General features: G+C 36.7%; 1 protein-coding gene across 10 annotated transcripts in view; it reads left to right on the forward strand.

Annotated features, from left to right (window-relative positions):
- The window catches only part of LOC125462394 (sodium bicarbonate cotransporter 3-like), a 155,639-nt gene that overhangs the window by 76,131 nt on the left and 67,344 nt on the right, over window positions 1-12,164 (forward strand). For 5 of the 10 annotated variants that reach the window (XM_048552452.2, XM_048552459.2, XM_048552427.2 and 2 more), the window contains 6 exons: window positions 4,264-4,373; window positions 5,939-5,995; window positions 6,699-6,856; window positions 7,357-7,444; window positions 7,981-8,127; window positions 10,886-10,992. In XM_048552452.2, the coding sequence (XP_048408409.1) occupies window positions 4,264-4,373; window positions 5,939-5,995; window positions 6,699-6,856; window positions 7,357-7,444; window positions 7,981-8,127; window positions 10,886-10,992 (667 nt within the window). The remainder of the gene's footprint in view (window positions 1-4,263; window positions 4,374-5,938; window positions 5,996-6,698; window positions 6,857-7,356; window positions 7,445-7,980; window positions 8,128-10,885; window positions 10,993-12,164) is intronic. The other 5 variants (XM_048552476.2, XM_048552490.2, XM_048552437.2 and 2 more) reach the window with 1 other exon arrangement.

Here is a 12,164-nt window from a genome sequence, read left to right on the forward strand (position 1 = left end):
ACCTTCTCCTTCAGTTAGTTACTTTAATTGTTTAGCACTATTCACAATTAAATGTGGCAGGACTGTAGAGCTTAGATTTGATCTATGGTTGTGGAGTTACTGAACTGTCTATTGCATGCTGCCTCTCAATCTGTCTGCAGCTTTTGATAGTTAAGCCATCTTATTTATCCTCTGTCATTCAGCTCGGTGGATCTGTACGCGTATGTTTCCGTTCTTATCTATCCAGTTGTAGCCTGAAAGTCATTTGTTTCAATCTGCTAAACAGTTATATTGCCAAAGAATCTAACCTTGGTCTCATGAAATTTCTTACCTATATGCTATCCCTTGACTATATTGTCTGAAAACAGTGTCAGGTTCCATTGTCTATTCTATTTTATCACCTCTATTATGTTTGATCTCAAGATAAGCTTTCAAAAACATTCCTTAGACTATCCCAGTTGTCCTATTCGATCTGTGATGTCAGCTGACTCCCTTGCTTGCCTCAGTTCATCTGTCTCTCAGATCTTTGCCCTGTCTCTCTCTTTTTTTTTGCCTCCTGGATTTGAATGATCTCATGCACCAAATTGGTGAGCCACCCAATTTTTGCAGCTTCCATAAATTTGAGGGCATCCATAATTCTGTTTGTCCCGTTTTGCACTAAGCCCTATCCGGCTCCTGGGTAAGCATTAGCTCAATTCTTTTAAAAAAAAACTCAGCCCTGTATTCAAATCCTCATCCATCACTACCTCCTATAACCTCCTGCAGCCCCAAAACTCTTGAGTATCTGCTGTTTCCAATTCTGGCCGCTTGCACATCCCGCATCTCCTCCTATTTTATTGGCTGCACCATTGAAAGTTGAACTGTCTGCTGCCTAGGTTTGAAACCCTGGAATTCCCTGATCGTCTCTTATGATTTCCCGTAAAACCTACTACTTTGGTGAAATATTTAGTTCTCCATCCTAGCTTTTGCTTATGTGGTTAAGTTCAAGTTTGGCACTCTTTTTGAAGTCTCAAGCATGCTCTCTACACTTGACAGTGGTCACTGTATTGGTGCTCTTGGTTCCACCTTCCTTTTTAGCCCCACTGCCTACCAGCTTTCATCCATGTGGAGAAACCTCTCCTGCTGCCATTTCTTTTTTATTATTTTTAAATAGCAGTGATGACAATAGATGAGTATATTCACAAATATTTCAGTTTGATTTATTAAGCATTTATTTAAATTGTTGAAGCTTATTTGTGATTCAGTTATTGCAGTTTTGCACAAATTATTGCATGGTATCATTATATCAGTAGAGATGTAAATAAGTCAGACTGCACAAGAAATAGCCCTTTGAACAATTGGTATTTTTAAGCTGTCTAATAAAGCAGCTCCAAGCTGTAAATGATTCTCTAACACCAGAAGAATGAATGGGCCAAGTAACTGGTGACGTGAACTTTGTTTAATTAAAGAGGTCCTCACTTTTTAATGAAAATTCTTTAGTTTATTGGTCACATAGCATTAATTAGGTACTGTAGGAGTTTTTAGTTAGTAGCTAAAAATTGTTGTTGACTTCAATGTGTGTGGCAGTGCATGACTGGAAATATGATATTGCTTAGTTATCAATAGTTGGATAATCCGACAGCAAAGAAATTTGTCATTACCTTGTTCACAGAAAATTTCAAGTCCTGCTTCTCACGTTGATTTTTCATCACATCACTTTACTTGCACACTGACACGCTTAAATTTGGTTTCAGTTTTATAATACTTCTTAACTAAAGGCTAAAATTTGCAATATTGAGCAATGTTCTAATGGTAGGGTGAATTGGAAACTTATCCTGTTGATTGATTATATGGGACTGTGCTGCATTTATTTGGAGTTGAGACAGCTCTGTGGCAGCTTCGTTCTGAAGTAACCTGTACCAAAATAAAGAAAGTCAAATGACTGACTTATCCAATGTTCATGTGTAAAACGATGTCATCTATTTCTGTTTAGGAGGACTGATTGCCTGTAGCCTATTTGGCCCTTTTTGAGCCTGCTTCACTGCTCAGTAAGATGATGGCTGGTTTGCTGGGGAAATATCTTCTCGGCATCTGCTCAGTTAAAACCCCTTACCATCCAATATATTTATATCAGAAGAAAAGGCTTAACTGTTTGACTTTTAGTCATTAGAAAACATCTTTAAAATTCTTCTCCAGAATCAACCTAGTGACTGTTCTATGAACGACTTCTAACACAAATAATTTCCCATATGGAAACAAAATTGTAAGCAGTACTCTACACGTGATTTCACAATGCTTTGTGTGGCTGCCAGAAGACTTTGTTACTTCATCCTCCTTGCAATAAAGGGGGAACATTCAATTTCTCTGCTTAATTATGTTCTGTATGTGCAGGCTTTCTTGCGTTTCATATGAAAGGATATTCAGATCCCTCTCTGCTGTAGCATTCTGTGGTATTCGCTGTTTAAATAAAACTGCTTTTGAATTCTTGCTAAAATGGACAAACTCATTCCTGCTGACTCACATGACTTATCAATAATCATTCAGATTCTTACTATATCTTTAATTTTACAATTTGCATCCCTACCTATCTTTGTGTCATCAGCAAATTGGACTGCAACACAACTGATACCTTCCAGGTTACTGATGTAGAGTATAAATTGTTGAGGTTCTTGCAACACTCCCCTTGTCATCATGTACCAATCTGACCTTTTTTAAACCCTATTCTATCTCCTGTTAGCCAGTTCCTTATCCATGCTAATATATATTTCCAAAACATGAAATCTTGTACAGTTTCTTGTGTGGCACCTTGTCAAATGGCTTTTGAAAATCCAGATAATCTGCATCTTCTAATTTTCCCTTTTCTTTAGCTAATCTGCTTGCACCCTGAAAAAGCCCTAATAGATTTATTAAACAAGTTTTCCTTTTCTGACTGTACCAGACTCTCTTTTTTTTTTAATATCCTGTTACTACCTTCTTTATTGGCTTCTAGCATTTTTCCAGTCATTTCTAACAGTCATCTGTATTTGTTTATCATTTGCTGCTTCCGAACTCTCATCTTCTCTTGACAGAGGTGTTACATTTGTAGCTTTCAAATCTGGTAGGATTTTTCTATAATCCATGGAATTTTGGAAGAATATCACAAATGTGTCTATCATCTCTGCAGTAACTTGCTTTTATAGACCCTTGTAATTGCCTATATTTTAAGTTCTAAGATACTAGTTTTAAAACCAAATTTCTCACTCTCGAAATGAATGTGAAATGCTCTCATGTTATCATGTACTAAGAGGATGCTTCAGGAGGTCACTGTATAACCCTGTCTCTGTAGACCTTGCAGAGCCTGACTTAACTAAATCATGAGTTGGTTCCAGAACAGTCTTAAATTCTCCCAAATGCATTCTATGAACTCATCCTTCAGGTTACCTTTGTCCATTTTGGTTCATACAATCTCTAATGACTATTGCATTACCTTCTTTTCCACAGCACTATTAGTTCTTGATTTTGTATGTTGACCTACAGTATAGTTTTCTCATAGTAGATGATATGAGCCAGCTGGCCTGGAGATCTTACAGTAAGGGAATAGGTAAGCACTTAATTATTTGAAAAGGCAGTAATAATCAGTTATTTTATTACAGTAGACCAAATCTCAATTTTGTCATAATTCTTTAAATATGTCTGTAAATACTAGGCAACAGCTTCCAATTGTATGTAACATCCATTGGCAGTGCCTAAAATTCTTTTAAATTGAGGTGTCTGAAGGTGATCCAGTCTCCAAAGGGTGGTATGTTCACCTGGTTTGAAAACTGATGGGTGGATAGGTTGCTGTTGAAGCTCATGTCGATATGCGAGTAGAATATTCTGTCATTTCCTGACTTTCGTTTCTCATGTATTTCTCCTGCAAATGTACAAATAAGCAATGAACTCTTTTTGTACTTCAGTTTGAAACCTGATTTTGTTCTATATACAGCCTTATATCTCAGCTTATTGTTAACTCTTGTAAAATCTCAGCTTATTGTTAACTCTTGTAAAAAAAATTATATTAATGAATGGCGCACAATAGGGAGAAAAGAACTGGAATGGCTTATATATTGAGATAATACAACACATTTGTGACAAGCACCAAACTATCTTTGATTCACTAAAGTGAATTGCTTTATACTGCCATTAATCACTTTTTAACCAACACATTCTACAGATTGCTGCAACACATTTCTAACATGGTTTGGTTTGTGACAAGTTCAGATATATGTATGTATATTTAATGTAAACTTTGCTAAATGTTGTTCTTCATATATCTTAATATAACAGGACTTCTAGCATCTCCCCAATCTGCACCAGGTATCTTGGAGACGAAGAGCATTGAAAAAACAATGGGTAATAGTGCAAGTAGAGAAAACAGCACAGTGGACTTCAGCAAGGTACTTATTTAGACGTAGTGAAAAAAGTAATTATACAGAAGCACTAAAAGTTTTTTCATTGTTAAATGTTTCTATAATATTGAAGCTATTTTTAATCAGAGCTTGATCTCAAAGATAATCTATTTCCTTTCAAGCTGTATTTCATTTCATTGGTTATTGCATGAATATGAAACATCGGTGAGTTGCTAGTAAGATAAATCCCCGTGTGTAATCGTTAATTCTGCCTGAATAACATGCATGGACACTTTGACAGGACAGTTTGAGAGATCATGCACTTTCTAGATTTTGATAAGGCAGTTTTGGGAATCAGTTGACTTACGTCGTCCATGGCAGATGGCGTCATCTACATGTTTTAGTTTAGTGTCTGCCTTGAGTAAAAGTTTACATTAATTATTTTCCATTGGACCTATCCAAAATCCAAGGAATTTTGAAGATTCTAACTAATGCAACCACTATCTCTGTAACCATTGTGTTTGAAGCTCTAGGGTGCTGGCAGCAAGGTCCTTAAGACTTGTGAAGTCTTTGGCCTACAACTTTCCTGAGCACCTTTTTTTCCCTTGGTGATGGCTTTTTAAAGATGTTTTTTAAAAGTTCCTCCCTCCCACTCACTGCTTGATTCCAGTATGTTTGAAAAGCTTTCAAAGTCTTCTACAGAAAACTATGGAGACTCAGTCATTGAATTTATTCGGGATAGAGTTGGATAAATTCTTGAGTCGAGGGTTATGGGGGGTGAGGGGAGGAGAAGACAAACAAGTGGAGTTGAGATCATAACCAGATCTTGCCCAGACTGTCAATTCAGTCACTCATTAATTGACTGTTTTTTCTGACAGAACCCCGAATGACTCTAATTGCTGTACAGTAACACAATGATAAATTGTATGTTGCAATTTATTATACTGTGGCACTTTAAAGCTCAGTTTCCTCTGATTTGCTGCTGGTAGCATCATGGAACACATTGCTAGTAACTATCTTTTCTAGCTGTGACTCTAGTTGTAGCACATTTGAGTACATTTTGGGTCATGATCAAGTAATGGATATCAGAAATTTAAGTGGGTCAGAGCTTACAGTAGTTGGAAGGAATTTACCCTTTTTAAAATAAATAAAATTTGGATAGTTTTTTCTAATGGTAGGATACTTTTACACTTTTTGCTGCTGTGACACATTGTAGGTGTTAGATGATATTTTGTTATTTTGGATCATACCAAGAATAAAAATTTGATGATTTGTGCTTACAAACAAAAGATGTATTGTTCATTGTGCTAAAATATTTAGTTGATTATTGAAATAACGTCTTTGTTAGTATGTTTTACAGCTATTCCCCCAGGGTTGGCTTAGAATTTCGTGTTTTGACTTCTGAAACTTTTTTTTACCTGTACTTACTTCATGGGAATTTGCTTACTTTTTGTAAACTATTTGGGTTGTGGTTTGAAGCAGGTATATTTGTGCCTGCATCTCTATTATGACTTTATCTTGTTTTTTCCCCTTTTTGTTTTTGCTTTGCTTTTCTTTTGTTGACCTTTTTTCTGTTTAAAATGTGCCTTCCTTGACTCCTGATTGGATTGGAGTCTGAGTCCTGGCACTGTAATTGTGTCACGCTTGGTATGAGACTCAGGAGGTCAACAGTAAGTTTTTTTTAGTTCTTTTGGCTTCTGATGTACTACTGTTGTGTGCATTGTCTGTGTGTGTTTGTGTGTGCGCGCTTTCATGATATTGGCCAGTATGAAATCTTCAGTTTTGCGTGGTGTTGGTTATCTATCAGCATGAGAATATATGCAGCAATTATTAATTCAGCACAGCTAAACTAATGTGAATTTTAGTTAAAAATTGGATTTATAGCAGTTAACACGAGAGATTTGTTGACTCAAATATTGGAAATTTTAAAAATGCGAAGATCTTAACCTATTTCCCCACCGTATAAGATTGCACCTTTAAACTGGATTAAGACAAATGCTACTGGAAAAAATTTTCAGTTTATATTTTTTTAAAAAATAAACATTTTTAGATAGCGTATTGAGACTTGAGTTCCAAAGATGCCCAGTGTTTGGATCTGACTCCAAACTTTCATGTTTCCTGATTTTTTTTTTACCTGATTAAATTTCAATCAGGGCTTTGCAATCTATCCTGCATGGAGAAGTAAGGAAAAATCATTTCCAGAAGGTCAGAGCTTAGTACATCTGAATTGCTTTATGCACAACAAAAGCATTCAAATTGAAATTAATTCAGGTTAGACTTGTGCATCATTTCATGTTCAAGTATTAGCTAAAGATGTTTGGATAATTTCGAACTGCTTAAAATGTTGTCGCATCCCATCAATGTTATTTGTAGGTGGACATGAATTTCATGAAAAAGATTCCACCTGGTGCTGAGGCTTCCAATGTCTTGGTGGGAGAAGTGAACTTCCTTGAGAGACCCATCATTGCCTTTGTTCGTCTGTCTCCTGCTATTCTTCTTACAGGACTTACAGAAGTTCCAATTCCAACAAGGTGAAACTGAAATGGAAGATTTATCATTATTTTATCAGATGTATGCATAGCTTTGATTTACTCATGGTTAAATTGTTCATTCTTTGCAATAAGAAAATATTTTCACCTTTCCAGATCCATCAACAACACTTTGAAAATGCTTATTCATATAAGCATGGAAGTACAGTTTTTCAATTACTCTTGCAAAATGTACTGTGCACAAAATAGATATTGAAAATGATTTTGTTCTACCAAGTAATGCAGTCAATCCAGGAGATGCGGTATTGGCCTTATCAGTCCAAAAAAGTGCATCTTACAGTAATACCACAGTTTCTGACATGCATGTGTGGAGAATAATTTGTGAACTTGATATTGAGAGGAGTAATTCTTAACTGCAATATGAGTGTACTGTGCTAAATCACTTTTAGTTGCAAGGAGAGACCAGTAATTTGTTAACATTTTGAGTGATACCTGGAAAACTAATGTTTTGTTTTCTAACATTTATTTTTCTACCATCTTAGGTTTTTGTTTCTGATGTTGGGACCATCTGGTAAAGCACAGCAATACCACGAAATTGGTAGATCAATAGCTACCTTAATGACAGACGAGGCAAGTTGGCATTTTGAAGGTGGTGTTGACTAGAATTATACTGGAACAAAAACAAAGTTGCTGGAAAAACTCAGCATATCTGGCAGCATCTGTGAAGGAAAAAAAATCAGTTAATGTTTCGGACCCAGTGACCCTTCCTCAGAACTGGACCTGAAACGTTAATTCTGATTTCTTTACTTCACAGATGCTGTCAGACTTGCTAAGCTTTTGCAGCAAGTTTGATTTTGTTCCTGATTTGCAGCATCCGCAGTTCTTTCAGTTTTAATTTAGAATTATACTGGAGCCTTGCTCGGAGCTATAACTGATCCTAATTCAAATATTGGGAAGATCAGATCTTTTTACATGACTGCTTGTTATTTTAAAAAAATTTAGTCAATAATAGAAAATAAACTGCTTTAGAAATACTGGATGTCACTGATTCAGCAATCAGGTGAAGTCTGCTGAACCACGTTAAAGTTAATAATCACAGTGACTTTTGAAGATTACTGTTAATTTAAGAATGTAACCACATTCCACATAAATGTGTTTCTATTAAGGTTTTCCATGATGTTGCTTATAAAGCAAAAGATCGAACGGACCTGCTGGCAGGAATAGATGAATTTTTAGATCAAGTTACTGTTCTTCCACCCGGAGAGTGGGATCCTTCAATCCGAATTGAGCCACCAAAAAATGTTCCTTCACAGGTGAGAATCATCTTTTGAAACCTAATAAAATTCAAATTTCTTCTTTCATAATATAATGCTTTTGAAAACTTCACCTCCAAAATTTGATTTTTTTAAAGTTGCTTTTTATCAAGTACGTAACCGCAACATTCAGATATTAAAACTTGAGTTTTGCTTTCCTTTGTCCTATAATTTCCTGCAAGTTAATGTGCAAAATCTTGGGCACTCACTTCTTGCACTCAAAAGTTTGAATGCACCCTAGTAAAATGCAAAAAAAAATTGCAAATGTTTAATGCAAGTTATGAGCAGACAATGTTGTAAGAACTCAACAGGCCAGTCAATATGTCTTTAAAGAAAGGCTTGTTATTCTATTATAGATGTGTATCTTTCTTAAGATAGCGGTTTGGTCAGCAATTTCCAGTAAAGTTTGCTATTCCAACAACATACTGTGTTGAAATCTGAGTACTGAGTGGGTTCATTTTGGTTAAAATGGTGTTGCTGGCACTACAATTTGCTGCAGAGTACCTGTGCTTCAGTGTAAATGTTTAACCAGCACCTTTTTTGTTTCTGATACCAATTCACTGACTCCTGCATGGAAAGAAATCTGGTGAGTATGGGATTGGGTTAACTGAACAGAATACCCAGTCCTTCACCTTGTATGTCAATAATAGCTGACAGTATTTTGTTTATACTTAGACACAGGATTGCGGATATCACTTATTGACCATCTCCAGTTACTTAGAGGGCAGTTAAGATTTAACCCAGATAGGTTTTTATGACAATTAACCATGGTTTTGTGGTCCATTATCATTACGTACTTAATTCTAGATTTTCATTGATTTGAAATTTCTTCATCTACCATAATGGGATTTGAACCCAGGTACCCAGAGTGTTGCTGAAGTCACTGCATTAATAGTCTAGTGACAATACCACCAGGCTATCATCTTTCCTAATGTGTAGGGAGCCATCTACATTGATGGAACTAAGGTTGAGAGGATGGAAAGCATCAAGTTCCTCAATGTGGCAAAAACTAACGAACTGTCCTGGACTTCCCATGGAGATGAAGGCAGAACAGTGGCTCCTGTTTCTTGGGTGGCTCAAGAAAATCAGCATGGCCATAAGAGCCCTCATCAGTTTCTACAGATGCAAGATTGAAGGCATACTGTTTGGGCGCGTAACTGTCTGCTCTGACCAGGACCATAAGAAGCTACAGAAGGTGGTGTGCACAATCCAGACCATCACGGAAGACAATTTTCCATCCATAGACTCAGATTGCACTGCTCACCACAGAAAGGCAACCAACCTCATCAAAGACCCATCTCACCCTGGTAATGACCTCCTACAACCTCTGCCATTGGGCAGAAGATATAGAAGCTAGAACATGTGCACAAGCAGGTTCAGGAACTGCTTTCTGGCCATTATAACACTGTTGAATGGACTCTGGCCTCAAATAATGTAACCTGTGTGCCTTTTAGTTTTTTTTGATCTGTACATCCTTTACAAGCAGTACAGGAAGATTATAGCAAACAAAGCTTTTCAGTATATGTGACAAAATCAATCAATCAGTCAGTCAATCAATCTTTCTGGAGAAGGGTCTAGGCCCGAAATGTCAGCTTTCCTGCTTCTCTGATGCTGCTTGGCCTGCTGTGTTCATCCAGCTGTGCACCTTGTTATCTTGTATGAAAGTGGATGAGTTTTTGGATGTTTTATGGTGTTGTCCCTCTTTCTTCCATCTACAGTGGTATATCTGAGTTAGTTTACAGTCAATAACTTGTAAGAAGATGAATTACATTTAGATTTGTCTCTATTTACCGTACAGCAGTTTAAACACTGATCTGAATAGCTAATTTCCCCATCATAAATACTTCCCTGTATTAGCTCCTTTATCCATGCTTTGGCGTTGCATAGACTGCTTTTTTCCCAGACTGTTTCTACAGCTTTTATATGCCTCACAATCTGACTATTCAAGGTAATTGTTTTCTGCCAAAAGGCTCTTTAAAGACTCTTTAAATTTCTTCTTAATTGCAAGCTAACGCAGATCTTCTAGATGTAGTTCAACTTGGATTTCATGAGGGAAACGCTTTTTTTTCTGTCAGCAAACAAGCAGTTCAACAGAAAAACCTTCTAACCAAGACTGTGCCCTTAATCAGTATCCCGAAGCAAACTACCATGCTTTGGAATGATTCAAACAGAAATGTCTTCAAACTTTCTTCCTTCAAGACAATCCTATTTCTGCAACTTTTATGAATAGTTCATACTGCTATTTTGTTTGTAAAATTGCTAACTTTTACATCTTGGCCTTACAATTGGGTGATCCTTTTGTTTAGCATTAACATTTCTAACTGTGACATTGAAGATAAATTAAAGTTAGGAGCTAAACAGTGTTTATCTACAACCTTGTTCAAATAGCATTTATTTTAGAGTTGCTTATCACCTTCTCAATCCATGACCTCCCCCCCCCCCCCCCCCCCGCCCCATCCCACCATTTATCAACGGTTATGCTCTAAATCATGTGAATTATGAATTAGCTGTTTGTGACAGATATCTCCCCACCTCCACACCATCATTCCCTTTTTATCAGGTGCATTTAAAAGTTGACCTTGTGACTGAATGCTGACTTGAATGCTGGTGGATTGTACTTAACCCAGAAAACTTCTCAAATTTATCGTGGTAGCTGAATTGGACTTTGAATTGTTAGACCAGAATATATTCTGTGAATCTTTGTGTGTAAAGCTTATTTGTAAAATTATCTTTTCTCCCCTTTATCTGCTATGTAAAGGAAAAACGGAAGTGCCCTCCTCCTGTTCCAAATGGTCCACCGATTACAAATGGAACTACGAATCATGAAGAACATCACACTGGACCAGAACTTGAGCGAACTGGAAGGTTTGTTTTCCATAATGCCTCAAAGGATTTCTTTCCTTTCAAAGTTAGTCAGCATGACACAACATCTGCTGGAGTATGGAATTGAAAGCCAGTTCTGCAGAGTTCTAGAGCCGCCTTTAGGTTCTAAGTTTTGTTTTATGTGCAATCTTGAATACCAGTATTACAGGTAAATTGGTTTTGAGAGCTTTGGGAAGGGGAGATTTTGATGAGATCTTGGAAAGGGGGAGCAGTCAGTTGTTTCCTGTCCCTAATGCTTCCTTGTATGGTTACTGCTTTCCAACTGTGCTTTCAAAAGTACAAAGTTCAAAATGTTTGTAAATAATGTTTGATATTTATTGCCATGTAAATTAGTTTTACATGGTGCTAGCTTCTGACTTCTGGGGCGTGGGTGAGTGATATCCAATCAGTTGTATTTACGCAGCTTGAATGTGAATGAAGAAAAAACTTGGATGGGTTTTATAACCTTACAGGATGGCCACATTCATGATTCACTGCATAATCTTATGTCGTTATTGCTTTTAAATGCCATTGATTAATGATGTTTGTAGAGCTCACTTTCTTTGATTTGTTCATTTATTTCATCTATACACTTGAAAATAAAGATAAAGTTGCCACGGTCTCAGAGTACTATTATATGGTGGCACTGTCATTAGAAAGATTTCCGGTGGTTATTTAACCAGATGGTCACGTGCCTTTAGGGAAAGGTTGAGAAGGAGAGTCCTTCGTGGTCACACCAGCCACTGTGGAAATTGAACCCATTTTATGAATGATACTTAGCCAATTGGTGACCCTCAGGAGAAACCATCGCCAATCATTTCTCTTTAATGAGCGAGCAGCCTAGTGGTCTTCTGGGATTATAATAAATACATAAGTATTTTTTTTTTTCCAACCTTTCAGCTTGTAACCTCATGGATAAACACAAATATGAGCCTAAGTAGTTAGTACTTTAACCTGTGGTATTGTATTAGATCAGTGTTACCCAAATGATATTTAACTTCCAGGAGGATAAAAATATGGTAGCACAAGCAGCTAGAAAAAAACATTGTAGATTTTTCTGGGGACGTGGAGGAAGGTTTATTTTAACATGGGAGGCAATTTTCTCTTTAAGGTATGTTTCATTAAAATGTATAAGGCACAATTCCCAGAGTTGGTCTCTCAAGTTGACTTATTTT

Source organism: Stegostoma tigrinum, chromosome 2 (assembly GCF_030684315.1).
Source record: "Stegostoma tigrinum isolate sSteTig4 chromosome 2, sSteTig4.hap1, whole genome shotgun sequence".
NCBI lineage: Eukaryota > Metazoa > Chordata > Chondrichthyes > Orectolobiformes > Stegostomatidae > Stegostoma > Stegostoma tigrinum.